This window comes from Ranitomeya imitator, chromosome 4 (genome assembly GCF_032444005.1).
Source record: "Ranitomeya imitator isolate aRanImi1 chromosome 4, aRanImi1.pri, whole genome shotgun sequence".
NCBI lineage: Eukaryota > Metazoa > Chordata > Amphibia > Anura > Dendrobatidae > Ranitomeya > Ranitomeya imitator.
The window spans coordinates 437,005,734-437,031,836 of record NC_091285.1 but is presented as its reverse complement, the minus strand read 5'-3'; the positions used below and the strand labels follow the sequence as shown (position 1 = coordinate 437,031,836).

At 41.1% G+C, this 26,103-nt stretch overlaps 1 protein-coding gene across 2 annotated transcripts in view; it reads right to left on the bottom strand.

The window, feature by feature from the left end:
* The window catches only part of VPS13C (vacuolar protein sorting 13 homolog C), a 478,755-nt gene that overhangs the window by 354,815 nt on the left and 97,837 nt on the right, over nt 1-26,103 (bottom strand). The window contains exons 4-6 of one of the 2 annotated variants that reach the window (XM_069765601.1): nt 16,026-16,121; nt 6,149-6,250; nt 5,994-6,050 (exon numbers count right to left, since the gene is read on the bottom strand). In XM_069765601.1, the coding sequence (XP_069621702.1) occupies nt 5,994-6,050; nt 6,149-6,250; nt 16,026-16,121 (255 nt within the window). The remainder of the gene's footprint in view (nt 1-5,993; nt 6,051-6,148; nt 6,251-16,025; nt 16,122-26,103) is intronic. The other variant, XM_069765602.1, reaches the window with a different exon arrangement.

Genomic DNA, 26,103 nt, shown 5'->3' with positions numbered 1-26,103 from the left:
TAAACGAGTATTAGAAAGGGTTTCTTTATTAGAGACATTCCCTTCAATAATGTGTTTATCTTATCAATCAGCTGATCTTGCCGGGTCACAACCTTCAGGCAATCAACTGATTTTTATGAGAACACTGAATGTAGTATTAGAAGGCGGCCAATTAAATAAATGGCCACCTAAGTAACACAGACAGCTCAAGTCTGTAAGAACAGGAGCTTGTCTCTTTTCTAGACCATAAAAGGGTGAATCCTAGCCTGAGGACCCCACTTTATAATGCCTAAATGCACTAACCAGTCACATAAGCAGGGATTGCCTTTAAAAGACTCAAAAGAACACAGCAATTTTGACAAAATTAATTTTCTGGAGTATAAAAAGTGTTTACAACAGGTCTGGTCATGCTTGTAACACTTGTGATTGACACAGATACTAATTATAGCAACTCCTGCTACGTGCAGGCACGAATGTCCAAGTACATATCAAATCGTGTCAATGTGTCTGCATCACCATCTGCATTTTCCACATCAGCTACGTAATCGGTAATGTGGATCTAATGTACACCTCTTTCTCTCAAATAAGCCGTTTTGCAATAGTAGAACAAACCACTGAACAAATATTCTCATCATGCATTAGTAAGAATCAAGCTTCAGATACCTTTGTGAGGACATTGGCTCATATTCTAATATGTACTATATTCAGGTATCCTGTCGGCTTTAACACCTACAGATACTGAAGGTTTGAAAAACAATGCTAAAATAAATGTGACCTTGGGTATGTAATACATTTTATTAGGGCTTTCATAGTGTTGTAGTCAGTTTTTTTGGTTTGTTTGTTTGTTTTTTTAAAGGAGAAAGAAAATCAAGCCAATATTAACACGGAAAACAATAGAAAAAAAATCTGTGTGAGGACAGCATTATTAAAGAAATGATGCCAAAGTCAAATAAATGTAAATCAAGGAGGAAATTATTCATATTGTTGAAATCTGAACCACACAGTTTACACAAGTAAAAAAATAAATAAATAAATAAGGCCAGTTGACATAAGGATTCTTTCAACAATGGTATTCAAGAAAACAAAATTGCTACCGAAAATGTATATTAGTTACATGTTGGCAATGTGCATAAAAACTGAGTGCTATGGCTGTGCACTTATCCACATATTCAGAAGCATACACCACTAAAATCTAAAATGTTAACTTTGCACAACAACAAAAAATGTCATTAGGCTTATTAAAGAAGTCTCTTTTTTTTTTTGTCCAAAATCAGTTTTTTTTTTCTTTAATTAAGGTTATTAAAATATAGGTATTAAAATACCTACCGATCGCAGTCTTCTCCAGTTTACAGCGCAGTTCCTGTCTACTTCTTGCCATGACATGAAACTAGACTAGCTGGATCGCACAGGGAATGTGTGGATTGGAAGTTGCTATTTCAATGTAAGTTTACAGAGCCATGTTCTGATTGTCATAAACTTACAATGGGAAAGCAGCACCACACAACAAAGTAGTCGCAAAGTGGTCAACAGTGACCGAAGTGCTGCTGAAAATCCGAAAATCTGTCACCTACTTTTTCATAGATAAGCTGCGGCCACCGGCATCAGGGGCTTATCTACAGCTTTCTGTAATGCTGTAGATAAGCGAGACCCCCCCCCCCCCCTTCCATGTATCCTGAAAGATAAGAAAAACAAGTTAGATTACACTCACCCAGGGGTGGTCCGGTGTAGTCCGATGGGTGTCATGGTCCGGCACCTCCCATGTTCATGCGATGACGTCCTCTTCTTTGCTTCCTGTCACGGCTCCGGCACAGGTGTACTTTACGTGCCCTGTTGAGGACAGAGCAAAGTACTGCAGTGCGCAGGCGCCGGGAAAGGTCAGAGAGGCCCGGCGCCTGCGCACTGCAGTACTTTACGCTGCCCTCAACAGGGCAGATAAAGTACGCCTGCGCCGGAGCCGTGACAGGAAGCAAGGAAGAGGACGTCATCGCATGAAGATGGCAGGCACCGGACCGCGACACCCATCGGACCGGACCGCACCGTCCCTGGGTGAGTATAATGTAACTTGTTTTTTCTCATCTTTCAGGATACATCGGGGGTTTATCTGCAGCATTACAGAAAGCTGTAGATAAGCCCCTGATGGCAGTGGCCGAAGCTTACAAACGAAAAATGAGGTGACAGACTCCCTTTAATAAAAAAAATTGTTAATGTTTGAGGTGACTGCCATGACATCAGTCTGAATAGTGAAGGCCGGCGATACAGTCTTTAGATTGTAATGTACATAATATAAACTGGACATTATAAGAATTTCTCCTCATTTCTGCTGGAAATTGCTTTCAGATACAAGATGTGTGTCACATGTAGTCCCTTAAAAAATAGCTTTATTATAAATATCATAAAAATACCAAATCCCGGTGAAACACAAAAAATATGAAAAAAAGGATCCAATTGTGCACCTATCCTAACAAATAGCCCTACACTTAGCTGCTATCCCTTCCTACCAGTGGAGGTTGGCACCCTAATAGAACGATTTGGCGCCCCCACTCAACGGCGACTGACCCCGACTAACCCTGTTAAATTTCTAGCAAGCTATAGGTGGGAAAACAATAAGCTAATAAAAGAAATGAAGGAAGGTGTGAGGTAATTGGCTAAGGTGCACAACAAAAATAATCAATAATTAACCCCCATATATAGAGACCTGCAACAGAGCTTCTTATATATGCAGCATACAAACAATAATCCCGGCATATAATAGCTCAACTCATAGCGTGCTAGCTAGAAGCCACTAAATGTATAGATGCAGCCGGCACTGCAGGAAGTTGCAGACTAAAACAAGATAACACTAGTAACAGGGGTAGGTAAAGTAACCTAAAATAATCTGGTTCAATATAGCAACGGACTGATAGCAGCTAAGTGTAGGGCTATTTGTTAGGATAGGTGCACAATTAGATCCTTTTTTTCATATTTTTTGTTTTTCACCGGGATTTGGTATTTTTATGATATTTATAATAAAGCTATTGTTTTAAGGGACTACATGTGACACAGTTTATTATTTTTCCTAGTTTTCATATTTATTCCTCTTACTTTCAGATACAAGAGGACTAAGGCTACTTTCACACTAGCGTCGGAATCTGCCCGTCGCAATGCGTCGGGCAGAGATTCCGACGCTAGCGTTTGATGCACCGCACAACGGGTGCAGCGGATGCATTTTTCCAGCGCACCCACTTCCCCATTGCGAGGTGCGGGAAGGTGGGGGCGGAGTTCCGGCCACGCATGCGCGGTCGGAAAAAGCGGTCCGTCGGCAGAAAAAACCGTTACATGCAACGTTTTTTGCTCCCGGCGGTCCACCACAACACGGCGCAACCGTCGCATGACGGTTGCGACGTGTGGCAATGCGCCGCTAATGTTAATCTATGGGGCAAAAAGGCATCCTGCAAACAACTTTGCAGGATGCGTTTTTTGCCATAAACGACGCATTGCGACGTATTGCAAAAAATGTTAGTGTGAAAGTAGCCTTACACCCCTTTTTACCATTAGATTACTTGAATTATGCATTTTTCAGCAGTTTGCCCCTAATGAAGGTTCCATGTCTAACTGAAGTATCTCCTTATCTCTGCTACAGACAGTGGTCACTAGCAGGCTGTTATGGAGGACACTATACAGCAAGACTGAGCAGTGTTGTGGTGACCAGCTTGTTGGTGTGAACAGCCTTTGTCTGTTGGCAGCTGATCCCTTCTTCTCATCCACATAGATTGCTATACTCTGCCCTCAGAGAGATAATTATCAGTCATCACTGCCTTTCTAAAAACTGATTTTACAAGAGTGAGGAGTGATTGAGTGTTGGAGGAGGAAGGTGAGAAGGAAAAAGTGGTTGATAGGTGGAGAAATGGACACTTTTTAGTAACATGAATGAATGTTGCAGAATTTCTCATCAATGCTTGGAGCTTAAGGGGTAAAGTTTCTCCTTGTTTAGAGTGACAAGCCAGTCCTGGCTTGTCAGAGTGAGGAGACTTATACGCCATGCATGCTCCTCTGAGAAATGAAATAAGCAAATTGTCTCTTCAGAGAGGAAGAGGGCTAGAACTCTAGCGCCACCTATTGGAAGTAGCAATCCTAAAAGTCAATATCAACCCTTTAGCAAGCCTTGCAATATGACTTAGGATAAAAGCCAAATCAGAATCTCAATCCGCAAACACTGGATTTCGGTGTGTTGCCTCTCATCCGTGTAAACATTCTGTTTAAATGGGAAAAATACTAAAATGGTGGTTACAATTTAATGAATGAAAAGCAGTATGAAGATGAGATATATAGTACAGTTAGGGCCAGAAATATTTGGACAGTGACACAAGTTTTGTTATTTTAGCTGTTTACAAAAACATGTTCAGAAATAAAATTATATATGTAATATGGGCTGAAAGTGCACACTCCCAGCTGCAATATGATAGTTTCCACATCCAAATCGGAGAAAGGGTTTAGGAATCATAGCTCTGTAATGCATAGCGTCCTCTTTTTCAAGGGACCAAAAGTAATTGGACAATGGACTCTAAGGGCTGCAATTAACTCTGAAGGCGTCTCCCTCATTAACCTGTAATCAATGAAGTAGTTAAAAGGTCAGGGGTGGATTCCAGGTGTGTGGTTTTGCATTTGGAAGCTGTTGCTGTGAGCAGACAACATGCGGTCAAAGGAACTCTCAATTGAGGTGAAGCAGAACATCCTGAGGCTGAAAAAAAAAAGAAAAAATCCATCAGAGAGATAGCAGACATGCTTGGAGTAGCAAAATCAACAGTTGGGTACATTCTGAGAAAAAAGGAATTGACTGGTGAGCTTGGGAACTCAAAAAGGCCTGGGCATCCACGGATGACAACAGTGGTGGATGATCGCCGCATACTTAATTTGGTGAAGAAGAACCCGTTCACAGCATCAACTGAAGTCCAGAACACTCTCAGTGAAGTAGGTGTATCTGTCTCTAAGTCAACAGTAAAGAGAAAACTCCATGACAGTAAATACAAAGGGTTCACATCTAGATGCAAACCATTCATCAATACCAAAAATAGACAGGCCAGAGTTAAATTTGCAGAAAAACACCTCAAGAAGCCAGCTCAGTTCTGGAAAAGTATTCTATGGACAGATGAGACAAAGATCAACCTGTACCAGAATGATGGGAAGAAAAAAGTTTGGAGAAGAAAGGGAACGGCACATGATCCAAGGCACACCACATCCGCTGTAAAACATGGTGGAAGCAACGTGATGGCATGGGCATGCATGGCTTTCAATGGCACTGGGTCACTTGTGTTTATTGATGACATAAGAGCAGACAAGAGTAGCCGGATGAATTCTGAAGTGTACCGGGATATACTTTCAGCCCAGATTCAGCCAAATGCTGCAAAGTTGATTGGACGGCGCTTCATAGTACAGATGGACAATGACCCCAAGCATACATCCAAAGCTACCCAGGAGTTCATGAGTGCAAAAAAGTGGAACATTCTGCAATGGCCAAGTCAATCTCCAGATCTAAACCCAATTGAGCATTCATTTCACTTGCTCAAATCCAGACTTAAGACGGAAAGACCCACAAACAAGCAAGACCTGAAGGCTGCGGCTGTAAAGGCCTGGCAAAGCATTAAGAAGGAGGAAACCCAGCGTTTGGTGATGTACATGGGTTCCAGACTTAAGGCAGTGATTGCCTCCAAATGATTTGCAACAAAATATTGAAAATAAAAATATTTTGTTTGGGTTATGTTTATTTGTCCAATTACTTTTGACCTCCTAAAATGTGGAGTGTTTGTAAAGAAATGTGTACAATTCCTACATTTTCTATCAGATATTTTTGTTCAACCCTTCAAATTAAACGTTACAATCTGCACTTGAATTCTGTTGTAGAGGTTTCATTTCAAATTCAATGTGGTGGCATGCAGAGCCCAACTCGCGAAAATTGTGTCACTGTCCAAATATTTCTGGCCCTAACTGTATATAAATATACACACACACACAATAATAACACATTCATTTGTACGCACCAGAATGTTTCTTACTACTCATAAAACTCTGCAGGTTGTAGCAATCGTCAAGCCCTCCTTTATCCAAAGGCAAGCAAATAAATAAAAGAAGTGAAAAACTTTACAAGTTTCTTTTAAAAGGAGAAAGGGAAAACCTTAGACTATTAAAAGGTTACCTTTTTCAGCTGCTTTCTGTAGAGCCTCTTCAATCCGTAGGAGCTCCCTCTGTTTTGCCTCTTGAAGATTACGTTCTTCTTTTTCTGCATCATATTTTATGCCTGAAGAATAAAAGTCATTTATAAACAATTAGGTACACTTTTACATGTGTCATCATAATCATTAAAGGGGTTGTTCTATGAACAAAGTGTATTTGATAGACAACGCAGCTGCCAAATGGAATGCTGGGGCGTGCCGAGTCGTGTCTTGAATGACAGTTTAGCCGTCCAATCGGAGTTCGGGTGTTGCCTGAGCTTGATCTCTGTGTCTCCTGTTCGGGGAATTACCTGCCTATTTAGCCAGCTCTCTGCCTAGGACTAGTGCCAATTGTAGCTTTTTGCTCACTGGTGTATGCTTGCCTTGTTGCTCTATCCTCTGATCTACTGCTACTTGACTTTGGACCTCATTCTGACCATCCGTTTGCTTTGACCCTCTGCTTGAGCCAGTTATCTTTCTAGTATTTTGACCCATGGACTGCGACCTGACTATTCTTTTGTCTCATCCCTATGTCTATGAGATACCCTCCTGGCTTCTGACCTTGGACATTTAGATTACCCAGCCTCTCGGCTTGTCTTTGAGTAGTGACTAGCGTCACAGTACTGAGGTTTTTCCCTTATGGTTTTCTGAACAACCCAATGGAATTACATTAGTGTGCATGTTGTCCAATTTTTACTCAAAAAGCTCACATCCATATTATACACTTGTCTGTCAGGGCAATAACTTCAAGGCTTTTGCAAAGGTTTCCTTCCGGACTCAAAAATCATACTTGGTTTAGAATTTGGATTATGAGCCCTAATGGGGACAGTGAAAATAATGTATGTACAATTGTGTCAATATAAGCAAGCAAAATAAATAATAAACCAGCAACCTGGAAATTGATGCCCAAAGCTCGGTCTAGTAATGTTACTGTAGAACAAATTGCTGAGAAAGTTAATGTTGGCAATGATACAAAAGTTGTCAGAATACACAGTGCATCACACTGTACTGCATAAAGACCAGTCCATGCTAACCCCATCCTACCATCTACAATGGCATCATAAGGGTCTAATCAATTTTCCTTCTACATCAATGTAGATACCAACTGCTTGTGCGTGTCTTATCTGGGAACGTCCAGAAGGGAAATTCTGAGTTCTGCCTAAATGCATCATAGCGAATATTGAGACGTGTGTGAGACATGGAAAAGGGAATCTGTGACTAGGATTTCACCCCACCAGCACCATTTATTTATATGTGCATATAGCTCATTCAAAAACAAGTGCCGCAATACCTTTATATGGCCAATATAAGAGTTTAAACTGATATGCAAATAGCTATGTAATTAGCTATGGTAGTAGTAGGTGATCATAAACTGCTTTTTGGACCCATGATAGGGCTGGGAAAAGAAAAATCGCTATTTAACTTTTGAAGTAAAAATTTGGATGGACTAGTTGGTATGTGCAAGTTACAGAACAAATGAGGTAACAAAACAGCAGAACCCCCAAAGTGCCTCAATTTTGGAAATTAAAACGCCCTGGGAATTCATATATGTAGTAACTATTTTGAGCCCAAGTGTTTTCCAGAAATCAGTGTACAGTGGATGTTGCTTAGTGCCCAACACATTGTGACCTACTGGAGAGTCTGGAGACACAAATGACGTAAATTAAGTGTGTTTTCCTCACTACAGCAGTGCCATAAACGTAGACATTAAAAAAAGATTGGTCACACTGCAGAGCTCGAAAGGGGAGTGGGATCTAGCTTAGGGCAGTCACATTTTGATAGAGATTATTTTTTTTGGAGCCATGTTGTTTTTCGGATACTATTGAGCTACCAGTAGAGTGAAAACTTCCTATTTTCCCATTGACTGAAGGTTTTTTTTGTTTGTTCTTTTTTCATGATAAGCTCACTTTTCATTGGTACCAATATGGGGTACATAACCTATTTTGCTCACTTTTTAATTTGATTATTGGGAGAAATAATAAGCAGCAACGCAAGAACACTTTCATTTCTAATACGAAGACATTCGCTTTGCGGTAAAAGCGTTAAGACAACTTTATTCCAACAGTCAACACAATTATAGTGATACCAGATTTATCTAGGATTCTTTGCGGTTTTTTTAAAGCTTGTTTTTTTGCTAATTGATTTGATGTTTTTGCCTAGCATTTCTGTCCATAATTGCTGTTGATGGAGAACTTTGTTACCAAAGCTGTCCATCAGCCTCATCCAAAAGTAAAGCAGCTTTCTCATAAGAGGAGTTTTACAGCTGGAGGAGTCTGATCGTATGGACAGAAGCGATTGTGAGTTTGCGAAGAAAGCTGCACTAATTAGAGAAAGTAGCCAACCCCTTAAATGAAAATAGATTATTATTATTATTACTATTATTATTATTATTATTATTATTATTATTATAGTACAGTTACTGTGGCACTATGATGAAGGGAATATAAAGTAAAACATTTTTGGTGCATTTTATTATTTACGGTAACTTTTATTTTACAGTGTTTACTGAACAGGTTAACTATTCGCAGCTCAGGTCACTCCAAATAAGACCGTACCAATTATATATCCTTTTTATTTTTATTTTTTTCAAGGAAAACAAGAGAGCTTTTTCCATCACAGTTATAATTGTTGGCCTGGTATGCTGCTCAGGCTTGGTCTAGCAAGCAACCATGGTGGAAGACCCCGAGGCCAATACTTGGCCTCTGGTTCCAATGGCAACCATAGGCACCCAGCAATAAGGGGCGTACACAAATCATGGAGCCCCATAGCATAAGTTCTTATTGGATCCTGTCCCATAGCAGGCATGTGGAGGTACGCACTGCCAGCAATCTAATTGCAGGCTTTCCATTGTGATAAAAGAGGGGATCACTATAGAGTTGTATGAGCTACAACATACAGCTGGCACCTGCCAGTGATCACTAGTCAAGTACTCCTCAGTGCCAGAAAAAGGTTGCACCAAAAAGTAAGTTTTATTAATAACCACCGTAAATTTTGAATGGGATGAAAGAGGGGTGATTTGAACTTTTATTTATTTTTATTTTTTTTGTTTTCATATTTTTTAAAACTTTTTTTTTTTTGCCATGCTTCAATAGCCTCCAGAGTAGGCTAGAAGCTGGCACAACTTGACTGGCTCTGCTACATAGAGGTGATGCTCAGATTGTCTCTAGGTAGTAGGATTACTGCATCGCTATGAGCGCCGGCCACAGCGTGGTGCTCATAGCAATCCAGCATCAACAACCATAGAGGTCTCAAGGAGACCTCTGGTTGTCATACCGATGCGCCGATGACCCCTGATCACGTGACGCTTGTTAAATGCCGTTGTCAGAGTTTGACAGCAGCATTTAACTAGTTAATAGGTGGATCGCGATTCCACCAGAGCCTATTGCGGGCACACGTCAGCTGTTCAAAACAGCTGACATGTCCCGGCTTTCATGCGGGCTCACCGCCGGAGCCCTCATCACAGCGGGAGTTCTCATAACGGACGTACTAATCCGTCCGATGGAATAAAGGGGTTAAAAACATCAGCTCAGCATGCAAAAAATAAGCCCCACCTAAATTGAGATCATGAAAAATGGAGATGCTACAAGTATCGGAAAATGACTCAATTCTATTTTATTTTTTTCTTTAACAAAGTTTGGAATGTTTGGTGTCTATAAACTCGTAATGACCTGGAGAATCATAATGGCAGCTCAGTTTTAGAATTTATGTAGAAAAGCCGCGGAGACACCATCATGTGTTTCTCAACGCAAGCAATAAATAGCCAGGTCTTTCACCGGGAAGGAACAACCACGGGAAGGGCAGCATCCAAAAAGGAAAACCACCTATGCCAAAACATGGTATCCATGCACAGACAGCTGTTTCGGGGTATTTGCCCCTCATCAGTGTGGAGTAGGAAACTGGCTATTAGGAGCAGTGCCTAGTAAAAGGACTATAAACATAAGGATGAATGACCTCGGGGAGATCAAAACATCCAACACCGCGGAGACACCATCACGTGTTTCTCAACGCAAGCAAGGCTTTTCTACATACATTTGCATATTTCCCATAAGGGATGGGGGCAGTGTTCTGGATCACTGCGTTGAGAAACACGTGATGATGTCTCCGTGGTGTTGGATGTTTTGATCTCCCCGAGGTCATTCATCGTTATGTTTATAGTTTTAGAATTTAGTGAAGATAGTAAAAAAGCAAAACTAAAAAACTGTGGGATTGATTTCATTTTTAATGCAATTTCACTGCACTTGGAATTTTTTTTCCTGTTTTCCAGTACACGAAATGTTAAAACCAATGTTGCTGTTCAAAAGTACAACTCATCCCACAAAAAACAAGCCCTCATATGCCCATATTGACCGAAAAAAAGTTATGGCTCTGGGAAGAAGGGGAGCAAAAAAAAGAAAACGCAAAAACAAAAATGTCTCCAGTCATGAAGGGGTTAAAGGCATAAAAAAAGTTTGAACATTGCTACATTTTCTAAATTATCTATATTTTCACAATTAAACGCAGGTTATATTGAACAAATTTACCACTATTGTGAAGTACAACATATTGCAAAAAATCAATCTCAGAATCAGTGGAATCTGTTGAAGTTATGACCTCAAAGGGACACTGGTCACAGTTGAAATAAATTGGCCTGGTCATGGAGGAGAAAACAGGATGGGTGGTGACGGGGTTAACTTACGAATACTGATGTAACATGCTCAAAAACTACTGAAAGTTTTAAGGTGGCCGAAGAACAATGTATCACAAGATGCACAACAATCAACATAAAGAGGGCTCTGTACGATCAGAATAGGAGATAAAGATAATAGCTAACACAAAGTGTAAAATCACCTGCCATAGAAATATTCTTGTACAGAGCAATAGTGAAAAGGAATGGGTATGATATAAAGATATAGTGCTACGGTGGCTTTATCAAAGCGTAAAACTACTATTGGAGCCTAATTCTGACCCTACCTAACAGAGGAGGTTGGCACCCTATAATGCGCAAGTCGCATCTACTCAACAATGGCTGGTCCCAACAGATCTTGGTTAGCCCTCAATGCTAAGGAACTGCACTATCCAAGTAGACATGTAGACCGAAAAGAGGTCAAAGATTCATTGGTCAATATGCAGACAAGGACGAAAAAAATGGCTAAGTGGGACAATATTTATCAAAAGAACATTTCAACTGATAACCCCACATGTATTATACATATGACCTACAGTGCCTTGCGAAAGTATTCGGCTCCCTGGAATTTTTTAACCTTTTCCCACATATCATGCTTCAAACATAAAAATACCAAATGTAAATTTTTGGTGAAGAAACAAGTGGAACACAATTGTGAAGTTGAACGAAATTTATTGGTTATTTTAAATTTTTGTGGAAATTCAAAAACTGAAAAGTGGGGCGTGCAATATTATTAGGCCCCTTTACTTTCAGTGCTGCAAACTCACTCCAGAAGTTCATTGTGGATCTCTGAATGAACCAATGTTGTCCTAAATGCCTAATGATGATAAATATAATCCACCTGTGTGTAATCAAGTCTCTGTATAAATGCACCAGCTCTGTGATAGTCTCAGGGTTCTGTTTGAAGCACAGAGAGCATCATGAAGACCAAGGAGCACAACAGGCAGGTCCATGATACTGTTGTGGAGATGTTTAAAGCCGGATTTGGATACAAAATGATTTCCAAAACTTTAAACATCCCAAGGAGCACTATGCAAGCGATCATATTGAAATGGAAGGAGTATCATGCCACTGCAAATCTACCAAGACCCGGCCGTCCCTCTAAACTTTCATCTCAAACAAGGAGAAGACTAATCAGTGATGCAGCCAAGAGGCCCATGATCACTCTGGATGAACTGAAGAGATCTACAGCTGAGGTAGAACAGTCTGTCCATAGGACAAAAATCAGTCGGACACTGCACAAATCTGGCCTTTATGAAAGAGTGGCAAGAAGAAAGCAATTTCTCAAAGATATCCATAAAAAGTGTTGTTTAAAGTTTGAAACAAGCCACCTGGGAGACACACCAAACATGTGGAAGAAGGTGCTCTGGTCAGATGAAACCAAAATTGAACTTTTTGGCAACAATGCCAAACGATATGTTTGGCGTCAAGTTAACAGAGCTCATCACCCTGAACACACCATCCCCACTGTCAAACATGGTGGTGGCAGCATCATGGTTTGGGCCTGCTTTTCTTCAGCAGGGACAGGGAAGATGGTTAAAATTGATGGGAGGATGGATGGAGCCAAACACAGGACCATTCTTGAAGAAAACCTATTGGACTCTGCAAAAGACCTGAGACTGGGATGGAAATTTATCTTCCAACAAGACAATGATCCCAAACATAAAGCAAAATCTACAATGGAATGGTTCACAAATAAATGTATCCAGGTGTTAGAAAGGCCAAGTCAAAGTCCAGACCTCAATCCAATCGAGAATCTGTGGAAAGAGCTGAAAACTGCTGTTCACAAACGATCTCCATCAAACCTCACCGAGGTCGAGCTGTTTGCAAAGGAAGAATGGGCAAGAATTTCAGTCTCTCGATGTACAAAACTGATAGAGACATACCCCATGCAGCTGTAATCACAGCAAAAGGTGGCACAACAAAGTATTAAGTTAAAAGGGACGAATAATATTGGATGCCCCACTTTTCAGTTTTTGAATTTCCACAAAAAATAAAAATAACCAATAAATTTCGTTCAACTTCACATTTTGTGTTCCACTTGTTGATTCTTCATCAAAAATTTACATTTGGTATCTTTATGTTTGAAGCACGATATGTGGGAAAAGGTTGAAAAGTTCCAGGGGGTCAAATACTTTCGCAGGCACTGTAGATAAACCACCCATAAGTTAATATAACCTATCTGAATAAGTACACTTTCCACTCAACACATTTCCCCTATAAAAGTTTCATCAGCAGTGGATATTGAATGCTATGTCAGTGCAACCAGAAAATCAAACCACTGTTAGACAGCGTCAGAGTTCGGGTCCAGTAGTGGCTTTAAGGGTTGATAGGACCAATGTAGCACCAATTTTCGGTATCATACCCCAATTCCTTTCCACTACTGCTCTATCTTTACAAGGATATTTCTATGAAAACTGATTTTACACTAGGTGTTATCTAGTATTGCTTATTCTTTAGGCTTAAGTCCCTCTTTACGTTAATTGTTGTACATTGTCCTTATTACCATAATTGTTTTTTAGTGGCTATCTAATAAAAATACTGTGTGAAAGCAGCACTCCTATCAAAATTGTAATTCTCTTAATATATTACAATCATATTATATAGCACTGTACTTGCAATTGCTCGTTTTGCCCTTCTACTCAGATAATTCTTCTCCTTTTCATTAGGTCTATGACGTGATTAAAAACTGACTAGCTGAATCCCTCTAAGCTCTATGTAGAAACAGGAGATCAATTTTCCCTGTGTGAGTCATAAGTCACTGCAAAAGTCACTGGCATGGGGGAAGGTGAGCAGCTGGGTAAGGAGTTCAAGAGGGGAATAAAATGCAGGGACAAGACTTCCTGTTTCTACATAAAGCTGAGAAAAGAGAAGAATTATCTGGGTAGAAAGGCAAAATGAGCAATTGTAAGAACACAGTGCTGTATAACATGATGACTGCAATATATTAAGAGGATAATGTCAGGAATAGTAGCTCCATATTTGAGCAGGCTGCTAGCGCTCTTAAGAGGGCTCCAGCTCTCCAGTGGCCTCTCTGACCTTTCCCAGCACCTGCGCACTGCAGTAATTTGCTCTGCCCTCAACAGAGCAGACAAAGTACGCCTGCGCAGGAGACGCAGCGTGAAGACCAGAAGAGGACGTCATCGTATGAAGATGGGAGGCGCCGGACCTGGATCGCGACGCCCATCGGACCGGACCGGGACCACCCCTGGCTGTGGATAAGCCCCTGATGGCGGTGGCCTTAGCTTATAGGCCTAAAATGGGGTGACAGTTTCCCTTTAAATAAGTATTTATATCTGTTAACCAATTTCTGTGTAGTTTATATTGGACAATAACTATTTGCTTTATGAAAATATTTCTGGATCCGTTATTTTACTACTTTGTGTTACCAATATATTGAAACAAGGTTAGTAACCGTTGCGGGCACTCAGAAATTGCTTTTACTGACTAAATTTAACAAAATTTTATACAATCTGTTCTGATGTTCTTAAATTCTTATTCCGTATATCTTTTTCCACCCCCATTTTCTTTTCCTTCTATTCTACTCTAATAAAGTGAACACATTTAGTTCATGACAAACACCCACAAAAACTACTACAGACTAAACATGTAGCTTCCATTTCCTTCTGAGCTCTGGAGTATTATATATCCTAACAGTAGTGGACGGCCACATATGGGATACTAGTATTCTCAGGAGAAATTGCAATAAAATTGTGGGATGCTATTTCTCCTGTTATTCCTTGTGAAAATTAAACATTTGAGACCATAGCAACATTTTAGTGGAAAAAATGCAATTTGTATTTTTTGTGTGTGGCATGATGATGATAATAATAATAACAATAATAATAATAATAATAATCATCATCATCATCAAAGATAGCCTTGTTTTGTTTAAGAGTTTACTATGAAACTACCTTGAATATTAGCCATACAGAAATTTTGCAGTGCAAGTATTAAACCCTTTAACATAACAGAAACTCGTCGCTGCTATAAAAACACATGGTCACCCTGCGATTGCGTGGTGGTATGGGGCAATGGGCTGACAGAGGGAGTTTACCCTGATATCGGCAAATGCAGCAGTAGCCTGGTTTTGTTTATGAGCCGCGCTTCTGCCACAGATACACGTCAGTGTGTAATATACATCAGTCAGGGTGAGAACTAACCCGTGCTCATGACGGATGCATAAGTCATGGAGCGTTAAAGGTTTAACATATAGTTTGATTTTATTGTGAAGGTCACAATGTCCCTTGCACCCTTGTTTTCTAGGAAACATTACTGTTACCTCACCTCAGGATTTTTACAAGACTAATGAACTTTGCCTTAGGGCTCTTTGAGACAAGCACGTTTTGGTCCATGTGCTGTCCCGCGTGCGCAACAGACATGTCACAATAAACAGATGAATAGAAGCCTATGTGCTAGTGCACATGGGCGACGCTCCACTTACTAGTCCGTGTCAGGTGAGGGGAGCTCCAAAAGAGACACACAGCTTTAAACTTTCCTGTTAAGACTATCAAAATGAGCTCAATAACGGACTCTCAGAAAAAGGGGTTGGCCACATTCTCTTATTAGTGCAGCCTTCTTCACACTGACCAACATTTCTGTCCGTACAATGGCTGCTGGCGGAGAAACATGTGACCAGACCTGTCCATCAGCCTCCTCCAATAAGACAGCAGCTTTCCCATGTGGGGAGGTTTGCTCCTGGTCTGTTATTGCCTGTTGCACATACAGGACTGGCACGTGGACCAAAACTATTTCAGACAGGCAAAGTTGTAGGACCTTAGATAACCTAAAAAGCTTTTGGGGAGAGTGGATGGTAAGGTTGCCAAATTAGAGTTACACTTGAATATAAAAGTAATTAACCCCTTCCTGCCAAGGACAATTTTTATTTTTGCCCTTTTTTTTTCTCCCCGTCTAACAAAAAATGTTACTTCTTTTCTGTCAATATAGCCATGTGAGGGTTTGTTTTATTTTGGGAAGAATAGTAGAGAAATGGTGAAGAAAAAAGAAAAAGCTAAAAAATCTACATTTTTAGGGGAAGGAAGTGGAGAGGGGGGGGGGGGGTAGCGGGAAAAGGGTTGTTTTTTAGTTTACGGTCTTTAGCCAGTGGAGAACCATCTCATTGGGCTATGTGCCAATATGAATTATTGCATTGCACATAGGCATCTAGCATCATTTATAGAAACGTATTCACTACTCACTTGCACCAGGTACCACCAATAGATATAATCCTTCAAGGGTGGCAACCACTGCATCACCATACAAATTTTTCCAAGGGATTTTCAGAATGAGTTTATCTGTTAATGTGAAAGAAAATATGTTAATAAAAAAATCCAACAATAAACGCTACGTTCCCATGATGAGATTTTTGGTGAGTTTTTCATGTTGCAGATTTCTTGTAAAAGTGATTTCAAGCTAATCGACATTTAAAAGAAAAAAGTTTCTCCAAGCTTGAATATATATATATATATATATATATATATATATATATATATATATATATATATATATATATATATATATATATACACTAGATGGCAGCCCGATTCTAAAGAATCGGGAGTCTAGAATCCATATATACTTTATTTATTCAAATGTAAGAATAATACAATTAATAAATAATAGTAAGAAAGAACAAAAATAATAGGCAGTATATGGAGAAAACACCAAACAAAAGTTCAAAATTGGTGTGAAAATGTCACTGAACCACTTCACAACTAAATATATATAGTTTTGGTAAATGGTATTATCATTTTTTTGACGAAATTCGGCAGGAGCTTGAAGAGCAACGTCACTGGGCCCGCCTCCACGCAGTAGATACTTGCTGTGAGGTAAAAATTCAAAAATCACACCAAAATGGCGGGCGGAGTGTGTCACAGTACGGCACGTTTCTGATTGGTCGCTCGCAGCAGGCGGCAACCAATCAGACACTGGACACGGTTGACGTCACTTATCTCCGGACATTAGCTCCGGACATTAGCTCCGGACATTAGCTCCGGACATTAGCTCCGGACATTAGCTCCGGAAGTTGGCACAAATTGCAGGAAGTAGTATTCTAGGCAATTATATATTAGATATATATCATGTTTTATTAGATGCAAGTGCTCTTTAAAGGAGGACCTTTAACCACATTTTTCATGTTGGATTGGACACACTATGTAATAGAAGCTGCAGAGCAATTTTTTTGCACTATTTTTTTATGTTTTTTTATGCATTTTAGTCCAGGTAGGGGTGCTGTACAGTTTATCTTGGGGGCGTGTACTTCTTGCTTCCTGTATGAAGCTGACCAATCATAAGCAGGCAGCAACACTCAAAAGAAAAAAAGAACACACCTACATCATAGCTTACAGAGAAAAGTTCATGCCCCCACTGAAAGCTTGTTGGGTCCAAGTGGGTGTTATCTGATTATGTGCCAAATACTTTGTTGTAGAAATATTAACAATCGTCCTACGTGAAAAGTTTGGTGAAAGGCTAATCATTTTATTTTACAGATATCATTTCACAATTTTTTTTAAACCAGAGTAGAGCTGAAAGCAGAAGCACTTTCTAAATAGTTGTTACATTTACTTCCTCTTTTTCAGAGAAGAACTTTGATAAAGTTGGAGATCAGATAAAAGATAAAAAATTGATAGTGTAGTTAAACAGTTTCAGAATTAAATCAAATAAGCATAGGTTTAGATTGGCATCAGCCCATCCAGTACCAGCAAAGAGTAACTACATTTTTGTGAGGGTCTTAATATAGTACACTGGACAAATTTAATAAGATGCTGATCAGCAACCTCAGCTTCACAACTTACCGCTAACAGATATTCGCAGATGGATGGAAGTCAAATGTTGAAAATTATTTAGCGGTTGTAGAGTTAAATCAGCTGCATGGGTCAGTGCATCTAAAACAAGTATCTGCATCTTAAGACAACTGATCAGGCCATCTGTTCTGGCCATCAAGGGTTAAAAATCTACCGTAATTAATGTGATCTATCATAGCAATTGCTGACATCTGATGAAAAGATCAAACTGTGATTTTCAAAGCTTGCGTAGAGGAACATCTGTGTGTGACTTTGATATTTGCCTAATAAAGGGTTCACTGGTTCCATGCACTTAACGCACACAATCCAGAAAGAGAAGACTACAGCCATGGCAACACAGCATCATTTTTGGAAGGTGTAGATAAAGCATTATGGATATCTGAACTTTAAATCTGTATGAGCTACATTTCCCATTCATTAAAGCATTTGATCAGAATAAGATCGCTACGTCAGCAATAAAACAAAAGAATGAAAGAGGATGTACACCACTTTACCTTTATGCCCTATCCTTAGTATAGGACATCAATGTCTGATCAGTCGCTGTATGTCACAACAGCCAATCAGCTGTTATCTGTGCCAGTGGCGGCGTCCTCCGGCCGGAAGTACTTACTTGCCGAGCTGCTCCGTTTACTTGTAGTGTCCGGGGCTTGTTACTGCACATCCGCCTCATATAGAATTGAGTAAAAGGCGGATGCACAGTACCCCGAGGTGGCTACTACATGTAAACGGTCGAACTCCACAAATGAGTAATTCCGACCGGCAGCCACCTTGGCACTGATAAAGCTTATCAGAAAGGGTGCCGAGTGCTGGACCCCGACTGATCAGACAATGATGCCCTATTAGATGTGCCAATTCAAACCGGCTCTTCCCACTTGCACTAGTGCGGTGCTAAGTGGGGTGATAGTTGGGGGGTTGATGTCCCTTTTGTATTGCCAGGTGACATCAAGCGCAGAAGTTAGTAATGGAGAGGCAGCTATAAGACACACCCATTACTAAGGGTGGTTTCACACTTGCGTTTTTGTCTGCAGCGTTTTTTTTCCCTATATTTAACATTGAAAACGCATGCGTTTTTTGTGTACGCGTTTGGTCGCGTTTTTTGACGCATGCGTTTTTTTACTGCATGCGTTCATTTTCTGAAATGCTACTTGTAGTATTTTTAGAAGCGTTTTTTGGACCAAAAAAAACCGCATGCGTTTTCATGTGGTTTTTTTGGGTCAAAAAATACATTGGAGTCAATGGGGACGCATGCGTTTTTTGGTGCATGCGTTTTTTGCGGTAAAAAACGCATGCGTTTTTTTATTAAAAAAACAGAAAACACACTGATATGCCACCCCCCAACATAAAGGTGATAAAGGGAACCTAACCCTACCCCTAACCATACCCCTACCCCTAAGGGATCCTAACCCTAACCCTACCCCTACCCCTAAGGGATCCTAACCCTAACCCTACCCCTAACCCTACCCCTAACCCTAAGGGGTCCTAACCCTAACCCCTTTATGGTTAGGGTTAGAGGTAGGGTTAGGATCCCTTAGGGTTAGGGTTAGGGGTAGGGTTAGGATCCCTTAGGGGTAGGGTTAGGGGTAGGGTTAGGGTTAGGATCCCTTAGGGTTAGGGGTAGGGTTAGGATCCCTTTAGGGTTAGGGTTATGATCCCTACCCCTACCCTAACCCTAACTATTTCTGTTTATAGTGGGTTTTTTACTTTATTTTGATGATTGGCAGCTGTCACACATTTCTCAGCATGCGTTTAAAAAACGCAAACGCATGTAAAAACGCATGTAAACGCGTCAAAACGCCGCGTTTTTTTCACCACATGCAAAAACGCATGCGTCAAAAAAACGCAGCGTTTACACGCGTTTACATGCGTTTTTTCACCATGCGTTTTTTGCATTTTTTACCGCAAAAACGCACCCCAAAAAACGCCAATGTGAAACCAGCCTAACCCAATAGTGATATTGTGTGTGTGTGTATATATATATATATATATATATATATATATATACACACACATACATATACATACCCAGAATTAAGTCCTTTAGTTGAAAGCATGACAAAGACTCCTTTAATGAATCTAAATTAAACCATACTCATGTTAAAGTCCAGTCCACTGAAGCCAATATCTCCTGTAACAAAATTAAAATAATAAACAACAATATTCCTCACCTGTCCACAGAAAATTTCATGATCTACTTGTCCCACGATGGATCTAGCTCTGCTACATCTAGATTTCAGGGCTGCACTGTTGCATGATGCAATCCGTGTGTCATCAGTGTGCTGCTACCAGAAACACTGACATCTGAAAGAGCCCTTAAAGGAAACTATGATTTACAGAGGTTTGGCCAAAATCTGCAGATTTTTAGGAAAAACGCTCGAGAATCTGATTACGAATCCGAATGTGCAACGTTCGTGCCGAATTTGACATTGGCAAAAGTTTTCCGAACAAGTTCCCTTATCTCTATTCAAGACTTGAATAGGTTGTCTAAGACAAGATTAACCCCTATCTGACCTCGGACGGGATAGTACGTCCGAGGTCAGATCCCCTGCTTTGATGCAGGGCTCCGCGGTGAGCCCGCACCAAAGCCGGGACATGTCAGCTGTTTTGAACAGCTGACATGTGCCCGTAATAGGCGCGGGCAGAATCGCGATCTGCCCGCACCTATTAACTAGTTAAATGCCGCTGTCAAACGCAGACAGCGGCATTTAACTACCGCATCCGGCCGGGCGGCCGGAAATGACGTCATCGCCGACCCCCGTCACATGATCGGGGGTCGGCGATGCATCTCCATTGTAACCATAGAGGTCCTTGAGACCTCTATGGTTACTGATGACCGGTGGCTGTGAGCGCCACCCTGTGGTCGGCGCTCACAGCACACCTCCATTTCTGCTACATAGCAGCGATCAGCAGATCGCTGCTATGTAGCAGAGCCGATCGCGTTGTGCCTGCTTCTAGCCTCCTATGGAGGCTATTGAAGCATGGCAAAAGTAAAAAAAAAAAGTTGAAAAAAATGTTAAAAAAATAAAAAAAAATATAAAAGTTTAAATCACCCCCCTTTCGCCCCAATCAAAATAAATCAATAAAAAAATATAAAATCTACGCATATTTGGTATCGCCGTGCTCAGAATCGCCCGATCTATCAACTAAAAAAGAGCATTAGCCTGATCGCTAAACAGCGTAGCGGGAAAAAAATTCAAAACGCCAGAATTACGTTTTTTTGGTCGCAGCGACATTGCATTAAAATGCAATAACGGGCGATCAAAAGAACATATCTGCACCGAAATGCTATCATTAAAAACGTCATCTCGGCACACAAAAAATAAGCCCTCAACCGACCCCAGATCACGAAAAATGGAGACGCTACGGGTATCGGAAAATGGCGCAATTTTTTTTTTTTTTAGCAAAGTTTGGAATTTTTTTTCACCAATTAGGTAAAAAATAACCTAGTCATGTTAGGTGTCTATGAACTCGTACTGACCTGGAGAATCATAATGGCAGGTCAGTTTTAGCATTTAGTGAACCTAGCAAAAAAGCCAAACAAAAAACAAGTGTGGGATTGCACTTTTTTTGCAATTTCACCGCACTTGGAATTTTTTTCCCGTTTTCTAGTACACGACATGCTAAAACCAATGATGTCGTTCAAAAGTACAACTCGTCCCACAAAAAATAAGCCCTCACATGGCCAAATTGACGGAAAAATAAAAAAGTTATCGCTCTGGGAAGGAGGGGAGTGAAAAACGAACACGGAAAAACGAAAAATCCCAAGGTCATGAAGGGGTTAAAAGAAGTGCTGTCTTCCAAAAACAGCACCATACCTGTCCATAGGTTCTATTTGGTATTGTATATCAAACTTTTCTATTTTGCCATATGGGGAATGAATAGCCATTCATCATACCACTGTTATTAATTCATTCTTTAGAATATAAACTTTTAATCTTTTAGATAACATAAAAACCTTAAAATTACATCAAACAATGCCCAGTGTTCATTAACTTCAATACATATACAGTGGGGGAAAATAGCTAGGCCACTCCAGGACCTTGAAATGCTTCTTACTGAGCCAAAGAAGCTCCTTTGGAGGGAGCTGAAACCCAATGTTGCCCAGTGACAGCCCCAAAACCTGAAACATCTGGAGAAGATCTGTATGGAGGAGTAGGCCAAAATACCTGTTGCAGTATGTGCAAACTTGGTCAATAACTATAGAAAACGTCTGACCTCTGCAATTGCAAACAAAGGTTTCTGCACCAAATATTAAGTTCTGTTTTTGTATTGTATCAAATACTTATTTCGTGCAATTTAATGTAAATTATGTAATTATGTAAAAGTCATACAATGTGATTTTCCTGATTTTTTTTTTTTTTAACATTCTGTCTCTCACAGTTGAAGTGTACCTATGATATTCTACTTTCTTTGTAGGTGAGTAAACTTGCAAAATTGGCAGTATATCAAATACTTATTTTCCCTACTGTATGTCTGCTCTTGTGCACATGGTCGGACTGGATTGGCGGGGTAATAGTTTAATGCCCAGTGGGCCGATCAAGAAAGAGAGACGAAGAAAAAAAAACTATGGGTCTGGGCCCTGAGGCAGGGGTGCAGACACTGGCCGCAACTATCAGGACTGGCGTCACCACCTGGCGCACCCAGGCAAGTGCTGGGACCCACTGACCATCGGAGACACCGGCATGCTATGGGGCCTGTGAATTGAAGGGGAGCCAGATGCCAGTGCTGGCAACTGCGTCCCCCTCACCTCTCCCGTTCCCCATGGCTCAAGTACCTTCAGCGTCATCTGACTCTGACTTCTCAGGGCAGGTATGCTATGAAGTCACTACAGTGCGCCCTCTGTGCTGAGCAGTGCAGAGAGTCAGGAGTCACTTAACAGACCGCACCTGCAGGGAACGGGAGAGGTGAGTATTTGCTTTTTTTTTTTTACTGAATGCTGCACTATATTATATACTGTATGGAGCAATATGTATTTGGCCATGATATACTGTATGGAGAATTATATGGGGGCCATTACATGGGGCCTATTATACTTTACGGAACAATATATGGGGGCCATTATATATTGCATGGGGCATTATATGGGGCCCATCATACTGTATGGAGGACTATGCGGTGCCCATAACTCTGTATGGAGGACTATGTAGTGGCCATATTACTGCATGGAGGACTATATGGAGGACCATATGGAGGACTATACTGTCCGATCTAAAATAAGTGTGCAGTCACTGTGTGCTGTACGATGCAAGGATTTGCCAGTTTCTGAGCTATAGTAGAATTTCATAATCTCCCTTTGAGAATGCAGTATGCTAAACACGCGAAACACCATTTGGGATTTTTCATTCCACTTAAATCATAGCCCGAGTCCTTTGCCATGTTGGGTTAGGCTACTTTCACACTTCCGTTTTCTGGTTTCCGTCGTCGTGCAGTGAAATGAAGTATTGACGGACTTCATGAAAATAGTCAAAAACGTGTGCGACGGATCCTGTGAAAAGACGGATGCGTCGTTTGGATTTGTGAATGGAAAAGTTTCCGGAATATAGAATTGAAATGTCCGGGGAGAGAAGAGAAAAGAGAAAAGAGAAAAGAGAGAGGGGGAGAGAGAGAGAGAGAGAGAGACTCTTGAAAAATCCTTCCGGGCATGCTCAGAAGGGAAAGTCTGGATCCAGCACTGGATTCCTGTGTGTGACGGTCAGCGACGGATCCGGCGTCCATAGGCTTCCATTGTAGCCGATGACGGGCTGACCGATTTTCCAACGTGCACAAAAAACGTTACAGTAAACCTTTCTCTGCACGACGGACCGCTATTTTACGACGGATCCAGTGCACGACGGATGACACGGATGGCCATCCGTCGCTAATACAAGTCTATGGGAAAATGCAGGATTTTTTTGTAGGATCCTGCATTCTCAAAAATCGACGGATTGTGACGGAGCTGAAAAGACGGAAGTGTGAAAGAGGCCTAAGATGTTCTTTTCCCATTAGCATGTTTACTGGACCATTTATTGGCACAAGACACGTTATTATACATGCTGGATGGGGTGTTTCTGATGACCATGAGCCATTCCAACTTTTGGATGGCTCATTGTTCGGTTAAATAATAATTTCTCTATACATTGGCTAAGTGCTTCCCTCTAAGGCTACTTTTACACTTGCAGTGTTTTTTGCGGACTGTTTTTGCGGGCCGTATTGCTGCAATTTTCACGTTCTTCCACAATAACGTACCTCTGGTTTCCCATACTATAGCAAAAGTATAGGGGAAAAAAACGGCGGTCCGCAAAGCCGGAAGTTACGGCGCACCACAAAAACAACCTTGCGTTGTTTTTGCAGCCCCATTGATTTACAAAGGGGGCCATGTCCGTAAGTCGTGAAAAAGATTGAACGGGCTCGATCTTTTTTCACGGCAGTAAATACAGCCCTCACGGCCATACGACGCATGGCACGCTGTGGAACTGTTGCGGCCCGTCTTTGCGGCCCCATAGAAATCTTTTGGGGCTGCAAAAACGGGCTGTAAAATCACGGCAAGTGTGTAAGAAGCCTAAGTAGTATACCATTTCCTTTTTTTTATTTTATTTTTTTTATATATGTATTCATTGTGCTTGGGGGAGGATGATTAAGAGCACATGTACTCTTGTCTGTTTTATATGTTTGTCTGTCTTTTTTACATTTTTAAATGACCACTTGGTTAATTAATAAAAACGAACTGTTTTAAACATCATATCCCATATTCTCCTTTTCATATACTGTATACTATGTAAAGAGTTTCTGTGTATAATGTCACTGATATTCATTGCCTTACCTGTACACTGACACTATATACAGAGCTTCTGTGAAGAATGTCATCAGTGGTAATATTAGTGTTATTAGTATTGTGGTTTTTAATAATGATCAGTATTGTAGTATTCGGTCACTATGTGGTGGTAATATGTGGTCTGGTGGTATTTATCTCCTGTATGTGGTATTACTACTTGCACCAGTGACCCCATTCCGTCACATCTCCTCCAGTCCCTTTCCCCGGCTGTCACCTCTCACCTAACAAAAATATTCAACCTTTCCCTCACTTCCGGTAATTTTCCCTCCTCATTTAAGCATGCCATCATACATCCATTACTTAAAAAACCATCCCTCGACCAAAACTGTGCCGCTAATTATAGACCTGTCTCTAATCTTCCCTTCATCTCTAAACTCCTCGAACGCCTGGTCCACTCCCGTCTTAACCGCTATCTCTCAGATAACTCTCTTCTCGACCCTCTTCAATCTGGCTTCCGCTCTTTACACTCTACTGAAACTGCCCTCACTAAAGTCTCTAATGACCTACTAACGCTAAATCTAATGGTCACTACTCCATGCTAATTCTCTTGGATCTCTCCGCAGCATTCGATACTGTGGATCATCAGCTCCTCCTCACTATGCTCCGCTCCATCGGCCTCAAGGACACCGTTCTCTCCTGGTTCTCCTCCTATCTCTCTGACCGATCCTTCACTGTATGTTTTGCTGGTTCCTCCTCCTCTCACCTTCCCCTTACTGTTGGGGTTCCTCAAGGATCAGTCCTAGGCCCCCTCCTCTTCTCGTTGTATACTGCCCCTATTGGACAAACAATCAGTAGATTTGGTTTAAAGTACCATCTCTATGCTGACGACACCCAATTATACACTTCTCTCGCCTGCCTTATTAGAAAACACCAGTGATTGTCTTACCGCTGTCTCTAACATCATGTCCTCCCTCTATCTGAAACTAAACCTGTCAAAAACTGAACTCCTTGTGTTCTCTCCCTCTACTAACCTACCTTTGCCTGACATTGCCATCTCCGTGTGCGGTTCCACCATTACTCCAAAGCAACATGCCCGCTGCCTTGGGGTCATCCTTGATTCTGACCTTTCATTCACCCCCCACATCCGATCACTGGCTCGCTCTTCTTACTTGCATCTCAAAAACATTTCTAGAATTCGCCCTTTTCTTACTTTCGACTCTGCAAAAACTCTTACTGTTTCACTTATTCATTCTCGTCTGGACTATTGTAACTCTCTACTAATCGGCCTCCCTCTTACCAAACTTTCCCCGCTCCAATCTGTCCTGAATGCTGCTGCCAGGATCATATTCCTCACCAACCGTTACACCGATGCCTCTACCTTGTGCCAGTCATTACACTGGCTACCCATCCACTCCAGAATCCAGTACAAAACTACTACCCTCATCCACAAAGCACTCCATGGCTCAGCACCACCCTACATCTCCTCTCTGGTCTCAGTCTACCACCCTACCCGTGCCCTCCGCTCCGCTAATGACCTCAGGTTAGCATCCTCAATAATCAGAACCTCCCACTCCCGTCTCCAAGACTTTACACGTGCTGCGCCGATTCTTTGGAATGCACTACCTAGGTTAATACGATTAATCCCCAATCCCCACAGTTTTAAGCGTACCCTAAAAACTCATTTGTTCAGACTGGCCTACCGCCTCAATGCATTAACCTAACGAT